The 17,936-nt window shown below is 47.4% G+C and overlaps 1 protein-coding gene across 4 annotated transcripts in view; it reads right to left on the bottom strand.

Annotated features, from left to right (window-relative positions):
* PITPNM1 (phosphatidylinositol transfer protein membrane associated 1) overlaps window positions 1-17,936 on the bottom strand; it is a 317,763-nt gene that overhangs the window by 30,099 nt on the left and 269,728 nt on the right. For all 4 annotated transcript variants that reach the window (XM_069232915.1, XM_069232914.1, XM_069232917.1 and 1 more), the window contains exons 16-21: window positions 17,335-17,496; window positions 9,585-9,733; window positions 3,871-3,981; window positions 3,674-3,790; window positions 2,535-2,683; window positions 1,191-1,340 (exon numbers count right to left, since the gene is read on the bottom strand). In XM_069232915.1, the coding sequence (XP_069089016.1) occupies window positions 1,191-1,340; window positions 2,535-2,683; window positions 3,674-3,790; window positions 3,871-3,981; window positions 9,585-9,733; window positions 17,335-17,496 (838 nt within the window). The remainder of the gene's footprint in view (window positions 1-1,190; window positions 1,341-2,534; window positions 2,684-3,673; window positions 3,791-3,870; window positions 3,982-9,584; window positions 9,734-17,334; window positions 17,497-17,936) is intronic.

Genomic DNA, 17,936 nt, shown 5'->3' with positions numbered 1-17,936 from the left:
CAGGGGGTCCATGAGCGGTTGGCTTCCCGCGGAGGGTTGCGTGTCCATAGGGGGTTGGGCACAGCCTGTAGCCAACCTCCCACACCATGACCGGATACTCTAAGGGTAAAAAATAAAGCATTTCTTGTTGGCTGAGAGGGCTTTTCCGTCTCTGCCCCTACGGTCCCCCAGGACTGAGCAATCTTAGAGGCTGCCCACAATATCAGGAAAAATGATGCAGCTGCCAATGCTGGACTTGGGCTCTCAGTGCCTGTGTGCTGAGTTAGGGAAAAAGGTAAGATTCAAGGGGGCAGGGTAGGGGGACCCAGGCACCCTGGTTCCTGTGTGCTCTGGCTTTTGAGCCTGAAAAGCTCCAAGGTAGAGGCTAATTGTGCTCTGAGTTTGGTAATCCTGAATTAAAAAAGCAAGCAGAGCAAAAATATCCAATGTATTTAGCTGCCAGTAAGGAGAAGCAGCAACTGCATTCAGCAAGCCTACTTCAAGACCGTACAGAATAGAAGAAAAAAACCAGAGGCGCACATATACCATGTAGATACGAAACAACTAATGAGCATCCTAAGAAATAATTCCCAAGAGTCGGGGGAGATAGAGAGTTTGTGACCTATAGAACAGTAAACTTGGAAGGGTGTAAATAGACAGCTGAGCAATAATCTTCTTAATACGTCACTGTTTGTGGGTCATATGTCTAGGGTGACCAGATTCTGAGGAGCAAAAACCAGGACAGGTCAGACATAAAAGAAGGACTCAAGACTTTACCCTCACTTTTATATCTAGCCTGTCCTGTTGTTTTTTCTTTGCATAGGTTTGTGAATGTATGCCTATACATATGTACCCACCCACCTCTCTCTGCTCCCCACTCGTCTCTGGTGGGAGCAGACAGGGGACTGTGTTGCCTGACAGTAACAGATAAATTACTTTAATTATTTCATACTTTACTTATGTTTCCCTACATGATCTGACCTTTGTCCCAAAAACCAGGACATTTATTTAATTATCTGACCTTTGTCCCAAAAACCGGGATATTTGTTTAAAATTAAGAGATGCGTCGGGACACCGGGACAGTCCTCTAAAAACCGGGACTGTCCGGGGTAATCCGGGACATCTGGTCACCCTACATATGTCCATATGACATTGGAAACATTGTTGTAACTTCTCACATTAAAACATTTTCTGTATTGTAGAAAACCCACCTGACCACGTCCACGGCACCCGCCCGCACCTTTGGGTCGCTGCCCATGATGGAGACGCTGGCGGTGAAGGAGCCGTCGATGCTGAAGACAACACACTGGGTGTTCTTTGCAACCACGGTCAGATAGGACTCGGCATAGGTGTGATCTCCCCTGCAGAGGAGAGGAGACGAGAGAGGTGTGTGAGGGAAAGAGAGGAAGTCTGTTGAGAAGACAACTTGTTGATCTCACACACGCACACACCCACACAGAGTTAGTTAGGAATCCTTATGAGTGTGATCTTCACTGCACACTAGAAGGAGGCAAGGGCAGCAAGTAGTATATGAGACCAGGATGCTGTATTTGGAGATTTATAACATTAAGAGCGAAGTATATTGAACAGGCAAAGAAATGGTTTATCACACACACACACACAACCCAACCATCCACCCACCCACCCACCACACCCATCTATCGTTAGGAAGGGCTCAGCACGGGCAAGGGAGTCGTTTGCAAGACCAGGGAGCAGTTTAGAGTAAAGAGCTATAAATCACACACAACACACAACTTCCACTTTTTTGCCACAAGCAGGTGGGGCCCTGTTTCCCTGGGGCATCCCTGAAGTACATCTCTGGGGGATTGGTATCCCTTCCATGTGTTAAGATTAGGATTGACCACCTAGAGTGGACCTCACACTTCTCTACTTTGCTTGTGGTGCTGATTGTCACCCAGCAATAGTGGGCTCTTGTTGGGCTCTGTCTGGGACCAGTATACACCACCCCTTGACCTCTGACACCTTGCAGCAGAAGTCTTTGCTGAAGGAAGACACATCTCCCTGACTGGAACAAGAACTTGAGTTTTTACTTAGCAGAATTTTTGTTGGCTCAGGCATCTCACATTGGGCAACAAAGTTCGATTCTTACCACTTCTAGCCAGTAACTTGTACATCAGCAAGACATCAATCTGGACATTCACGTCACAGCAAGAAAAACATGGACTCAAGTGACCTTGTTAACAGTGAAAGGATACTGTGGGTACTATAACTGTTTACACTGTGGTGATACCCCAATAATGGAGGAGCACTGCTCATGTGCACATTAAAGGGGCAGTGAGACCCAGGCAACACTGTTAGAGTTTACACTGCTTAGTCATTTTAAAGTTTGCATTTAAGGTACACATACAACACTAGGAACTATTGAACACTGCTGGAATATTATTTTCATCTTGGTGACACCTCTCAACTTCATGGACTCTCTGCTTTAATGAGCATGTCCTTATCTAACTGTAGAAACTCTATGTTTATATGAATAGTTTAATTATCTCTCCAGCATGGTCAGAGCCCAGGAGATTCCATATAGTTCTCCTCACCTAACAACCATCCGAACGGGGTACATCCCGATCCCAAGCTGTTGTTTCTCAGGGATGATAAAAGAGACACGCCCACTGTTTGTTGTCACTTCCGTGCCAAAATAGATCCACTTTCCAGAGAGGGGCTGGACCATGATGTATACATCCACCTGAAGAGAAACCAAAGGATAGCATTGAGGGGTTTGTGGAACATGGAGGGGTGTGGAAGAGGGTGGATTGTGGGAAGATGATGCAAGATGGCTGGCTTGAGGATGATGCAAGAGACTAGAGTGGATGAAGGTAGAAAAGGGTACAAAAAAGCAGGTTCCGGGAGGATGATGCAAGATGGCTGACTGGAGGATGATGCAAGAGGGCAACTGTGGAAGAGGGTAGGTCGTGTGAGGATGATGCACAACGGTGAATGGAGGATGATGCAAAGGGGCGGAATGTGGCTAAAGGTGGAAGAGGGCATATTACGGGGGGTCGTGCAAGAGGGCAGACTGGGGGTGAAGGTGGAAGAGGGCAGCTTGTGGAAGGATGATACTAGGGGCTGGTGCAAGAGATCAGACCATGTAATGCAGAATAAAAGCACCAACTGTATGTTGTGTGTATGTGATGTGGCTGTGGAGGAGTTGCAAGGGCACGAACCGTGGTGGCTGAATACAGTAACTGACATTAGAGCCAGTGTAGGAACCCTTGATATGAGGTATGCTACAAAAGCACTGTCTGTGGGGAGTCACTGTCTGAGGGGCACCACGGAGGGGCCTACCTATCTGGGTTTATGAAAAGTAGCAAAGGTGCACAGACTTTGGGTGATTGTGTAGGAAGCCTTGCTGTTGTGATCATAAATGGGCTGTGGTGGATGAAACAGGAACACTTCCTGCGGGGGATGTGTAGGACGTCTAGCAAATGTTGTAAGAATGCCAACAGTGTGGGATAGTGTATAAGTGGTGGTTGTGGATCATGTCCAAGGTGCAGGGCAGCTCCTTGACAGATCTACATCTTGGCACTTATGGACATGGTATAGTAGTGCTTTCTGGGATGGTGGTACCAGGGCACTGGATGTGGCGGATGGTGTAGGATCAGGGTGGTATACAACGACCTGCTACAGGGATGGTGCAAGATCTCAACGTGAGCCCCATCCGCCCTCCCAAAATCACCTTCTCTCCGGTCAGGGTGACCACATCCAGCGGTCCGTACATGAAGCGTCCAGTAAGGAGCTGCGGTCGTCCCTCAAGAACGATGACATCACTGGAGCGGTGATTGGATGTCACATTCTGCAACGACAGGGGTCGTCAGACCAGCACCACTAGCTCAGGCGTTAGGTGGATTTTAGGGGTGCGTAGTGTGCACTTACCCGTATCTTCACCAGAGTCCGCTTACGCTGCCATCGCTCACGCGGGATAGGAGGGCTGTAGACTGAAGTCTCCTCACACTCTGGCAGAGCCAATGTTTCCTTTACCATCACCTATAGGTAAATAACATCAGGGTTTTCATGTCAGATGACACTCAAAAGAAAGGTGGGACAAAGAGACATGATGTGTAAGGAAATGCCTCCTTGGCATGGTTACCCCCTAACGTTTTGCCTTTGCTGATGCTAAGTTATGATTAGAAAGTGTGCTGGGACCCTGCTAACCAGGCCCCAGCACCAGTGTTCTTTCCCTAAACTGTACCTTTGTCTCCACAATTGGCACATCCCTGGCACTCAGGTAAGTCCCTTGTAACTGGTACCCCTGGTACCAAGGGCCCTGATGCCAGGGAAGGTCTCTAAGGGCTGCAGCATGTCTTATGCCACCCTGGGGACCCCTCACTCAGCACATGCACACTGCCTCACAGCTTGTGTGTGCTGGTGGGGAGAAAATGACTAAGTCGACATGGCACTCCCCTCAGAGTGCCATGCCAACCTCACACTGCCTGTGGCATAGGTAAGTCACCCCTCTAGCAGGCCTTACAGCCCTAAGGCAGGGTGCACTATACCACAGGTGAGGGCATATGTGCAGGAGCACTATGCCCCTACAGTGTCTAAGCAAAACCTTTGACATTGTAAGTGCAGGGTAGCCATAAGAGTATATGGTCTGGGAGTTTGGCAAACACGAACTCCACAGTTCCATAATGGCTACACTGAAAACTGGGAAGTTTGGTATCAAATTTCTCAGCACAATAAATTCACACTGATGCCAGTGTGCAATTTATTGTAACATACACCCAGAGGGCATCTTAGAGATGCCCCCTGAATACCTACCCGACTTCTAGTGTAGGCTGACCAGTTTCTGCCAGCCTGCCACACACCTGACATGTTGCTGACCACATGGGGAGAGTGCCTTTGTCACTCTGTGGCCAGGAACAAAGTCTGTACTGGGTGGAGGTGCTTCTCACCTCCCCCTGCAGGAACCGTAACACCTGGCGGTGAGCCTCAAAGGCTCACCCCTTTTGTTACAGCGCCCCAGGGCATTCCAGCTAGTGGAGATGCCTGCCCCTCCGGCCACTGCCCCCACTTTTGGCGGCAAGGCTGGAGGAGATAATGAGAAAAACAAGGAGGAGTCACCCACCAGTCAGGACAGCCCCTAAGGAGTCCTGCGCTGAGGTGACCCCTGCCTTGAGAAATCCTCCATCTTGAGTTTGGATGATTCCCCCAATAGGATTAGGGATGTGTCCCCCTCCCCACAGGGAGGAGGCGCAAAGAGGGTGTAGCCACCCTCAAGGACAGTAGCCATTGGCTACTGCCCTCCCAGACCTACACACACCCCTAAATTCAGTATTTAGGGGCTCCCCAGATCCCAGGAAATCAGATTCCTGCAACCTGAAGAAACAAGAAGGACTGCTGACCTACAAGCCTGCAGAGAAGGAGGAAGACGACAACTGCTTTGGCCCCGGCCCTACCGGCCTGTCTCCAACTTCGAAAACCTGCTCCAGCGAAGCATCCGACAGGGACCAGCGACCTCTGAAGCCTCAGAGGACTGCCCTGGACTAAAGGACCAAGAAACTCCTGTGAACAGCGGCCCTGCTCAAAACCAGCTACTTCTTTGCAACAACGAAGCAACTTTCAAAGACTGCACGTTTCCCGCCGGAAGCGTGAGACTTCACACTCTGCACCCGACGCCCCGGCTCAAGATCCAGAGAACAAACACCACAGGGAGGACTCCTCGACGACTGCGAGCCCGTGAGTAACCATAGACGACCCCCCCGAGCCACCACAGCGACGCCTGCAGAGAGAATCCAGAGGCTCCCCCTGACCGTGACTGCCTGTAACAAGGGACCCGACACCTGGAACCAATGCTGCACCCGCAGCCCCCAGGACCTAAAAGAACCAAACTTCAGCGCAGGAGTGACCCCCAAACGACCCTCTGTGATAGCCCAAGTGGTGGCTGTCCCGAGAAGCCCCCCCTGTGCCTGCCTGCACCGCTAGAGTGACCCCTGGGTCCCTCCATTGTTTCCTATCTAAAACCCGACGCCTGTTTGCACACTGCACACGGCCGCCCCTGTGCCGCTGAGGGTGTGTTTTGTGTGCCTACTTGTATCCCCCCCAGTGCTCTACAAAACCCCCCTGGTCTGCCCCCCGAGGACGCAGGTACTTACCTGCTGGCAGACTGGAACTGGAGCACCCCTGTTCTCCATAGGCGCCTATGTGTTTTGGGCACCTCTTTGACCTCTGCACCTGACCGGCCCTGCGCTGCTGGTGTGGTAACTTTGGGGTTGCCTTGAACCCCCAACAGTGGGCTGCCTATGCCCCAGGACTGAGACTTGTAAGTGTTTTACTTACCTCCTAATCTAACCTTTTCTTACCTCCCCCAGGAACTGTTGAGTTTTGCACTGTGTCCACTTTGAAAATAGCTTATTGCCATTTTTACAAAGACTGTATATGATATTGCTTTTATTCAAAGTTCCTAAAGTATCTAAGCGAAGTACCTTACATTTAAACTGTTTACTGTAAATCTTGAACCAGTGGTTCTTAAAATAAACTAAGAAAATATATTTTTCAATATAAAAACCTATTGGCCTGGAGTAAGTCTTTGAGTGTGTGTTCCTCATTTATTGGCTGTGTGTGTACAACAAATGCTTAACACTACCCTCTGATAAGCCTACTGCTCGACCACACTACCACAAAATAGAGCAATAGAATTATCTACTTTTGCCACTATCAACCTCTAAGGGGGACTCTGTGCACACTATTTCTTACTTTGAAATAGTATATACAGAGCCAACTTCCTACAGGATGGGAAAGGAAGTCAAACAGCAAGGTGGCCGGGAACTCTAAATGCATTAAAAAACAAAGTGGTGCTCACCTGAAGAGCAACATTTACACTTACACGTTAGTCTCCCTCCATTCACAATGCCTATGCACCATTACTAAAAGAGAATGCATGGATACCTCAGGCCCCATACTCTAAGAGTCTCCTGCATGCCTCAACCTTCTTTTCTTTACAGGCTCTGATATCTTTCTTGATAAACAGACTTCATTGAATTTTTAATTAAAAGGTACAGAAGAGGCATGATGGCATTCCGGAGAAAATAAGGTGTTGGGAGTTTATCAAAATTAAATACAATCTCCGTCCCAAATTCACTACTTTTTCCCTCCATCTCCCACAGTGTGTACAACCATAGATGAATATCATAGATAAATATCATAGATGAATATCATCCAATGGAACTGTTAAACCAAAATATGTCCACCATTTGCCCCAGATTCTTGAGGATGTTTAGGGGTAACCTTTGGCCTTATAAATCAGTTCCTCCTGCCTAGCACACCAGTCCATGCCAGCACGCCACTGGCTCAATTTCGGAGTATCTGTACTATGTCCCTTTTAGGCTACCAGAGTCACTGTACCCACCAGGGCTCTGTCCCCCCATCCTCCAGGACACCCGGCAGCGCCCACTTAGACGACTTAATTGGATTGGAGTGCTCAGGTTGGCTGAGAGTATATTTTCGATTCTAGACCAGTATAGGACAATTTTCGGGCATTGCCAAATTATATGAAAGAAATCAGGTATCGGGGCATGACAGCGCATGAGTAGAGACTCCGAAAGGAGGCAGCTCTGATCTTTAACAAGCTCTAGCAGAAGGGTGAACAGGTCTTAAGAGAGAGGTAGGCAGCAAGTATTAAAATGACCAGTCCTAAAACCAGGCACCAAAATAGCTGGGTTTTGAGAAGGTGGATTACATACAAAAGACCAGACCCTTGTTCTACCATAACTGCAGTTATCCCGCCTGAGTGATCGTCCTGAGCTCTCAGAAACCAGTCCAGATGACATTTCTTCCATTGATACGGCTGGCAATGTACCCATGGGCTAGCTGTTAATACATTTGAAATTAGTGCAATTTAATGCAGAAATTAACTAGATTGCAGCATTACACAAGACAAAAATATATGATAATTGATCCCAACAACAACATGTAATGCATTGCATTCAAGGTTTTAAAAATATTATAAAGTAATATGTAAGCGTGTTATGCAGTGCATCAACCTCTTGAACCTCGCGCAATACACACATGTATCTCATAACCCAACAGAGCCCAGGAGACAGCCCACATGTGCTCTTCTGTGCACAGTGTGGCATCAAAGCCACCTAGGTGGCAAACTGATGCTGCCCCATCAGTACATTTCACTCCCCACAAAATCATCACTGGCTGAGCCAAGACACACACATCTCCCAACACCCTCGCCCCCACACCACCAAACACCAGCGCGTGCCCTACTAACTACACAGCCCAATCCAACTGGCTGGATAATGGAGAACCATGGACCATCGCGGAAGAAAATATAATGCAATATCCACGCATTTATAGGAAAATTACACCACGAAGACCGCTTTAAAAGCTCAGAGGCAGTTGAATAATTCAATATCAACTATTATTATTACACTGAGCGATTGTCATTGACCAAACACAATGAACGTAAAGATCATCATGACCTAAATTAAGACAGACCTCAGAACCAGGCCAAAGTGCACACACGATTCCAAGTGCACTACCAGGGCATTCAAATGAAAGAGGTGAGTTGTTCACATGCTGGTAAGAGGAGGCAGAGCTAGGCACAGAGCAAGATGGCCGCCACCAGCTAGAACTGCAATTCAGCACCAGTGCATGGACACAGATTGCTGGTATGGGGCACCATTACTGCCAGAGGGGCCCACACCACGGGTGTCCTACTGCCTGAATCTGATTTGAGTGTAGGAGGAATCCATATGGGGCATTAACAGACCCTCCACTAGGCGCACGACCTGTAATGTCCACTGTGTCATAGGAGCCGCAGACCCACCTACAAGAGCCCATACCTTCTATGTGAGTTGACCCCTAGATGGCCACCTCCATAGTCACTCCAGATCTGTAGAAGTTTGTAGGGGAGGGTCTTGCCTACACCAGCTATTGCAGAGACCTACTGGACTGTCGAGACTGCTCCTTGAACTTGGTATCATCCCAGCCAAACAGGAAGAGAACCGGAACCTTGCGCCTTACCCCATTCTGGATAGGTCAGGACATCCTCACAGCTGCAATGGGAACAACAGTAGCACAGGCTGACCTGATTGATGGCCATGGCTGGGCAGACATTTGTCACCTTACGGACAAGAACTACACCTTTCTCCCCTGTCCTCAAGGTACTTCCTCTTGCCTTGGTACAGGTGATTCTGCTCCCAGAGATGACCCTTTGTAATATCCATGCATGGAGGCTTTCTGGTCATTCACCAGTACAGTTAAGGGCCTGGTTTAGAGCTCGGTGGATGGGTTACTCCATCACAACAGTGACGTATATCTCGCCCGCTGAAATCTAAACCTCATTATGTCCTATGGGATTTAGATTTCAGCAGACAGGATATGCATCACCGTTGTGATGGAATAACTCATCCACCAAGTTCTCAATCAGGCCCCAAGTCTTAATTTGGGACAAGTAACCCTGCAGCCTAACACTGGTGCATGAAAGCTACTCCATATCAATCCCCCCCCACAATAAAGAGACCCTTGAGTCCCACATTTGCATTTATATCCAACTCTGGCACTGACAAGAACACAAACGCAAGTTTGTATATCCAACCCCCTTACCACATCAGAGTACTCCGATATCAAGGGCTCCCTACCTGCCGCAGGATAAAGGCCACAACGTCCGTGGACTCCCAGTAGCTGGCGTGGAAGAGGTGAGGAAGAGTCACGGTGGGAAACGCGGTGAGGGCGTCCGGGCAGTACAGCGTATAGTCAATGCGCTTTGTCCCCCACCATCTCTCAAGAACTGGAAGACAAAGAATAACTGTGGGACACACCTGGGATCTGCGGATCAGCAACCATTAATACAGGTGTCACGGAAGCACACGTATGAGGGTAACGGTCAGCAGTGGAATGGGCGTAACCATCAGCACTGGCCAACTGCGACAATATTTCTTCTCAAATACATGTATCTTGATATCTACACATTTTCCTTGTGGCTGAAGTCCCATCAAGATCACCCTAAAGTGCTTTTCAGGTCTGGATTGGTAGGGCAGCTGTTGCTTCACCTTATGTGGTCAACAGAAATAGAGCTATAAGAGCAGTATTAAAATAAAAAATAAACACAAGAGGCTTAGGTGCCACCTAAATGTCGATCTTCCTCCCCACAAGCTCTGATTGGGCAGAAGGTGTGTGCTTCCACTGAAAAAGAGCGCCTGTACTGCACTTTTTGCCTTCTGAGAAATCTTATGATCAAGACAGTAGGCTTGAGTTGATTGTGGTGACAAGCCACTGATCAAGGCTGACCTGTGCTTTAGAATCTACTACGACTGAGCTAGTAGGCCTGACTTATTTATTGTGAAAAGCACATGTTAAAGCCAATTTTGATCGACTGTTGTTACACTATGTTAAAGCAGTAAACAGGGGTTTCCTTACCTGGAAACTCCCAAATTACCATATTAGGGAAGGACTTTGATATAGGCTGTAGGCCTGACTGATTAATTGGAAAACGTTACATTGAAAACCATAAGTTTGATCTGTTCAATATGAAAAATAACGAGAAAGACAGTAGTCCTGACTGATTTATTGCAAAAAGCCGATGTTCAAGAAAATAGGCCTTTAAGTGTGTAATATTACTAATCTGTGCAAAAACTGCATTATACCATTCCAAGATGTACTTTATTGCAAGTATAAAACCGAAGCAGCTAGTTGTATTTAGATGGCTGAATGCAAGAATAAGTCAGTGAGTGGATTAATGGATGCACGAGTGCAAGGATGAATGAAAGTGCATGAATGATGACTTATTGAGTGCCTAAAGTCTTCAGTGATTGAAGAGGGACTTTAAGCTACAAGTCAGACCTATTGGCATTGCCAATGCTTATTAAAAAAAAAGTGAGAGGTGGCAATTCTTGTTTTTTTAGGGACCATAGTGAGGTCTAGCAGCTGCATAGCTTAATACTCATTGTTCCCAAAACATTGTGTACTAACCATATTCCTTTAAAACAGCTCCTCTCGACTTCTGCACGCCTGGTACAAAGTGTTTGAACATTTGAGCCACGGGTTCTTTTGGTTCTCAGTCTGGCCCTTATGGATGTCTCCATCCTGATTCTCAGCACCAGTCACAAGTATTCAGTAACAAGAAGACTGAGCCCCAAAAAGCGCTAATGGAGCATTTCCAGCAGCGAGCCCCATTCCCAAACTTTGAAGAGTTGGTGATCATTGTGAGTTGCCAAGATGCAGGGAGCCTGTGCCGGCAATGTCAGAGTCGGGGCCAAGCATGGAAACTCAAATCGTCCCACAGTTGGTCTTTGTATTCAACCAAATGGACTTAGAGAAACTTTAAATTTTCATCTGTTGACTTCTTCCAATCTTACCTGTAGTGCTATGAAACCATTACCAGAATAGCACTTAAATTATTAATTCATTTATTCAGAATGCATGAAGGGTTTGCCTGCATTTTCAGGTGCCTCTGGACTACAAGGCCCAAGGCAATTCTAGTCTCTGGAGGAGGGAAGAGCTTTGCCAGACCACAGTCCAAATTTGTCTATACTGAATAGAAACAAGGAAATATGTTTCAGTCCACTGATAGCCAAGGCTTCTTCAGGTCTCTACTGTCTGGGCTGAACAGTCTGCCCCTTCCTTTGACTCCATTCATGTGAGACTGTCATGCAGGTAAGGACAGCGGTACACACCGTGGTCGCAGGAAGGCTGCCACAGTCACCAGGAACTTAGTGAAGACTGGAGGGGTTACGCTGAGAGCAAGTGGCGGGCCCTGTGCTGGTGGTGGTGTTGGCTTCCCACCGGAGGTACTTCCTACGTTCCTGTGATGAAACTATCTGAAAACCCCTCTCTCTAGCTTTCTACTTGAATGATATTAACTAGTGCGAAGGATCCAGCCTGGTAAATGCCCTGCTCAGTGAAAATAGCTCTGCAACAGGTTTCTTTTTCTTAATTCTTTGTCCTTTTTTGTCTTGAGCTTAGATTTGTGCTCCCGCTTTCTTTTGGGGGGGTGGAGGTGAGCGGGGTGCCCAAAATCTACTGGGTACCCGTTCAGACCCGACCCGATGTGTTCTGGCCCCCTTTTTTTACCTTTTTGTACCCATCCCGCTGTCCCTGTACTATAAGGACCATTTCTTCACATTTCCAAGGATGCCCCCATTGCCATCCTGCCCCACATCGCCCATGCCCCTGTAAGCACCCTGCCACCTCCACTGCATGCTCCCTCCCCTCCTGTTTTTCTTACCCCTTCTCTTTTCATCTGTGTTCTGGCCAAGAAAACAGAAGACCACAGCAGCTAGTCATTCCTATTCAGCTCTTTCCTTGACTCGTGATACAGTGTAAGGTCTCCGCTGGCTGGAAAGAGGAGGTATTTTGGCAGTATTGCTTGAATGACAGTTAGCAACAGGCCCCGGACAGTGCCTTTTGTCCTTGAGAACCCCATCCACTGCAGGATCGAACAAGCCCTTCCCATCACTGGCCATGATAGCATAGCCAATCACTTGCCTCAGGGACAGACTCAGACTAAGAGAAGGCAGGATCGGAGAAAGTCTTCTTCCAAACCTTCTGATGCCTGTTTGATAGACAGGGTTGGTCTTGGAGCTGAGCTTTTTGTGGTACCAACCAAGCCAGAAATATCTTGATTTTCCAGAAGGCACCAGGGTTTTCATGGATAGGACCTCCAAAGCCTTGGACATAATAACTTCATAGCACCATGTTGGCTGCAGGTCCTCGTAGTCACCAGTACTGGTCTCCAGATTGCTATCCAGGTAGGAGTACGGAGCGCCAGATGGACCTTTTTCAGTGAGGGGGCTGAGAGAATGAGCAAAGGGGATTCTACATGCCTGGAGATCCAGCAGATGTGGACAGAGTCAAATTGTGACCTGTTAGCTAGATTGAGACAATTTGTGTTGATTCGGGCTGAGGGAGTTGGGCAGATCCTGTGGCCTCAAGCGTTGAACCGGTGATTGCTGAGCTGCACTGGGATCTGCAGCGAAAGACCCAGAAGCTGCACCAGTACCTGCGGCAGAGGGACTGCTGGGGTCAACTCTGGCCTTCAAGTTTGCACTCAGACCATCCAGAAAGGAGTCGTAGCATCGAGAAAAGCAGGAAATTATACCTTGCAGTGTGATCCGAAGGGCGTGGGCAGGGGTTTGGCAACTCCTGATCCAGATGCTCCTAATCTGTGGGGCCAGAAAAAAATATGGCTGCCAAATCCAGCCAGTCACCAAGGAGACCACAACCCATAAGGAGCCACGGGGGTGGAACTGGGTGAGGAGACAGACTAAGTGGGACTGAGACATGGGTAGATGAACTGCCAATAAAGGGGCAACTTCTAGAGAGCTTTGCAGCAGTGTGAACTCTTGACTATCAAGGGCGTGGACTGGAAGGGAAGATTCAAGGTCACATGATGTGACCCTGTTTCTGAAGCAGCACTGCACCAAGCAGAGCAATCTTAGCCAAAATGCAGCAGAGCGCTATACAGGGGGCTACCACTTCCTCTGGTGTCTTGCATGTTTTTTAGGGGTGGAAGGGGGTCTGATGGTGCCCAACACACTGGCCAGCCTGCTGTGCATTTCTTGTGCCAACGTTCACCGTTTGCTGATGGGGTGGCACTCTCCTTCTGAAATGCTACCTGCATTGGGCGGACACTAAGATGATAAGTCAAGAGATGTTCAAACTAGGAAAGCGACAGAGCCCGCCTACAGGAGGCACTAGGCTGGAACCTCTGGAGGCTAAAGGAAAAAACTGCAGATGAGGATCTAGACAAGACCCAACAGAACTGGGGATAAGCCCCCCATAAGGAAATCCATGAGCGCAAGAAGCACATTCCAATCCACACTGTTCTGCAAAAGAAAGCACTCTGGAAATGGGGCATGCATATCCCTTTAAGTGGCAAGGAAAGCCACTGGTTGAAAGCCCCAGGACACAGGAGCACCAGCCCATTAGTTTGGACAGAATGGATGGATGAAAAACACCTATTTAGAGCAACACAAGGGAGTAACCCATCTCTAAGCGCTCCAAGGGGTCGAGGAGTGGGATTTAGGAGTGGTTCCTTACCCACAGTGTTAACAAAGCTTCAGGGAGGGGAAGATGCCAGCCACCATGCACTACTATCCAGTAAAGAGGACAAAACGCAGAAGAAAACATCCATCCTCCAGTGGCAATCTTCAGAAATACCCATGTAAGGAAATGCCTCCTTTTGCATGTTCACCCCCTCATTTTTGGACTGATGCTGCTGTTTTTTTGATTCAGAGTGCAATGAGGCCTGCTAATCAGACCTCAGTGCCAGTGTTTTAACCCCATACAATTTGCATGTCGAATTAGATACACCCAATTGGCAAGACCTGGCTTACTTATAAGTCCCTTGGATTTGGTACACAGGGCATGTAAGAAGTGTCCACTCAGGGCTGCAGCGCTGTTTGTGCCACCCTTCATGTGAGAACGCACAAAATGGCCCCCTGTCTGCCCCTGAAGAATGGAAGGACAGTGTTTACACTGCCAGTTCGAATTTGCAATTCAAACCAATGGCAAAGCCACCTTAACATTATATATAGTATCGCCCTAAGGAAGGCCTACGGAGTCCTATGGGAGGGAGCTGTATTTTAAGAAACATGTTTTATGATATGTTTTAGTAGCAAAACGTCCAAATTGTTGTTTTGCTGTGGGTAAAGTTGGTAGCCCCATTGGTTAATACAGAGTTACCGGGTGGCATCCCAACTTGGCTAACAGTTCACTGGGGCTACCATACTGGATCATGTAAGGTATCAAATTAATCATGGCGTTAAATGCGACCTGATGCCCATGTCAAAAATAATGTCTCGTTTAAAGGTAGGCAACATTTAGAAAGTTGCTACCCTGTGCTCTGCCCATCCAGTGGCCTCACAAAGCCAGACACACACAGACAGCGTTCTGACCACCAGGACAGACTTGTGAATGACCCCCCGGTTCAGGAACATAGGCAGTGCCAGACACCTGTCTGGTAGCCACTGCTGAGGTTTTGCCGCTACCGGACGCTGGGCACCCCAAAGGACAATTCTGCAATAGCCAAAAGGTGCACCTGTGTCTGCTGGACTTGTGGGTGTTATTTGTGAGTGGATTCACCCCCAAGAAGGACACCAGCCTCCAACAAGGATTTGCACCATTACCGCTGTGTTGCAAAAGCTCAATGTCTGCATCGGCAGTCCTTGGAACACTGCAAAGAGGACTTTGTAGGACCCCGATATCCATGCCACACTCACTCCCAACTCACCTGTGGATCAAGAACTCAACTGGACTTCACCCCTGTTGACTGCACAGTATCAGTAGCATCCTTGACATTTTTGAGAATGCATCCCTCAGCCTCAGGACCGCTCCATTGTCATCTATGGTGGTCATCCTGTAAAGTTTGGAACTTGCGCTAAATATGCTCTGGTGGCGCTGTAACTGTCCAAAGTATCCTTTCTGGCCTCCTAGATCTCTGCTGTGTCGGAATTGTCTGCCCAACTTGGGCCAGAGTTGTCAAACAAAATTTTACAAACTTTTCAAAAGTTTCCAAACTTTTGTTGGCCAATGGCAAGTATTAAAGTTATTTATTATTTCTAAAATCTGTACCTCCCAAACCCTTTTGTAGATTTTGATGATAAAGGGCTCTAAAAATGTATAAAAATCTGCTCTATTTAAAAAAAAAATGGTGTCTTGTTTCTCGTGGGCCGTGTGACGTTGTTATTCCATTGTTTGGAGCTGGTAAATGCTTTAAACATTGTTCCTTTGCTAAGTTTTACTGTTTAAAGCCATAGCTACTCAGGGCTGAGTTAAGGTTTAGTAAACATACCAGACCGGACCCAAGACGGTATTTGTGAGTGCACGTTGCTGTACGGCTTCCCATCCATACCATCTAGTACACCCAAACCTCACAGCCCACGAGAGGACCATGGCACTGACCTTTCCAAACTGGCTTTAATGAATACTGCCCTGAAAATAAGAGTATCAAATACTAGAAATACATGGGGAATGTTTCAGGTTAGGCACTTTCCTCTTCTGACTGACCAGTGGCCCTCAATGTCCCCTCTGAACATGCAGAGTGTACGTCACATGTGGAAGGCTGACTGTTTTTTCACTTTTGCTTCGGTTGTGAGTTTGTAGGTAGGGGGTGGGTGGGTTGGTTTGTGTAGCTCTGTAGGACGCTTTCCATTTCACTCCTTAACTAATCAGGTCCATATTAATGATTATTTAGTATTGCATCTTGTCAAGATAAATGTTGGTTAAATATGCTTCAGAACATTTGTGAACAATGCAGGGCAGCGCGAACTACGTCAAATAATCAGGATTTCCACATAAGGCATTCACACATAATGAACTGAACTTGAAGACATGGGTATTTAATCGGTGGCCTCCCTGGCACCTGGCATAGGTCGCCTGCCCTGGTCCTATATGGCACCCCCGCACTTTAGAACACAGGTAAATGTGCAGTGGGGTGGGTCTGTGTGAAGGCTGTGGCTATAAGTTGATTACAATATTGAAATTCATCCATTAGAGAGGTTTAACTGAAATAAATATGAATTACTTAACAAAATCACGTATTAGGCGGTGATACAATTTTATGAATGAAATAAATGGTAAAGTATGTTTTTCTTTTTAGAGAAAGGGCCTCTAGCCCTTTTTTGTGTAATGCATACGTTACATTTTGTAAGATCTGTCTATTTTTATGTTCAGGTACCGCCTGATAATTTTTTTAAGGGTTTTAATTTTGTAATTGCCAATGGTTGTTTTTATCACCAATGGTTGTTTTTATTGCCAGTGGTTGTTTGTATAAAACATCCGTACACCATTCTGTTCAAATGAAAACCTAATGTAATTAACTCCTAATACAAATGGTAGGTCCTTCGTACATGCACACTTCTCCAAACACTACTGGTACACCATAAGCGACTCTTCATTTAGGACAGGACTAAAAATACAACCATCTCAAAAGCAAGCCTCATTTCCATCGGCATCAACACGTGACATGTTTGCAGTTTTGGACCCTCATGAGCACCGTACCCCTGTAAAAATGAGTCCCTTTTGACCTTTAAGAAGGAGCCACCTGGGGACTGCAGATGGTCACTTGGGTTGACACTACAAGGTTTCTCACCTCGGGGGACCGGGACATATTGGGGTATCTAATGTGAGGGGACCTGTGTAGGTAAAGGCTTCCACAGAAGTATTCGCAAAACAATCATCGTTACTCTTACAACTCAACTAGGTATGTTCAAAATGGCTGCCAAGAAATCCAAATTCAAATCCAAATGGATTTATATAGCTCGACGTATCACCCCCGTGGTATCCAGGCAGTGGTCACAAATGCCTAGGTTTCTTGTGAGAGAATTACTGAGCAGCAATCCTAGATTTACTTGTACAACAGGGGTAAAAAAGGAAAGAGAAACCACTTACTCTTCACCACCTCGCTCACGTTATCCACTGTCCCTCCGCCCTCGCACGATATGCTCAGCTCATTGCATTTCCAGAAGCCACCAAAGGCACCCGTGGGCGTCGTGGGCACAACTGCTTCCAGGTCCTCAATGAAAAGGGAAGAGTGCATCTGTAGCGCATCCTCTGAGGGAGAGACGGTGGAAGAACAGAAGACTTGCAGAATGAACTGATGTTTGGATGTGCGCATAAGCATTCCGACCACAGGGACACAGGATCGACAAAAGCAAACTTCCACCTAAACTCTGGCCAATGTGGTGGAGTGACATAGATCCTTGTCCCTCCCCTAAGGCTCCAACTGCCAGATTTTTAAAAGTGTGCCCTTAATGAACAAGTTACTTACCTTCAGTAACCCATTATCGGGTAGAGACTGTATCTAGGCGCAGGTTCCTTACCTTTGAATTTCCTCAGGCTTCAGACTGGATCAGGAAGATGTTTTGTGAGTAGTACCCCTGTGGCCCAGTAGGTGGGTTTGTTCCGTTCCACGCGTAGTCGAACGCGCTGGAAGGGACATTGCGGCCACCTAAATAGGCACCACCTCGGCGTGAGGACGTCCGTTATGTTTC

The sequence above is a fragment of the Pleurodeles waltl genome, chromosome 4_2, assembly GCF_031143425.1.
Source record: "Pleurodeles waltl isolate 20211129_DDA chromosome 4_2, aPleWal1.hap1.20221129, whole genome shotgun sequence".
NCBI classification, from domain to species: domain Eukaryota; kingdom Metazoa; phylum Chordata; class Amphibia; order Caudata; family Salamandridae; genus Pleurodeles; species Pleurodeles waltl.
Note: the sequence above shows the minus strand (reverse complement) of the source record. Positions and strands in the feature narration are given on the sequence as shown.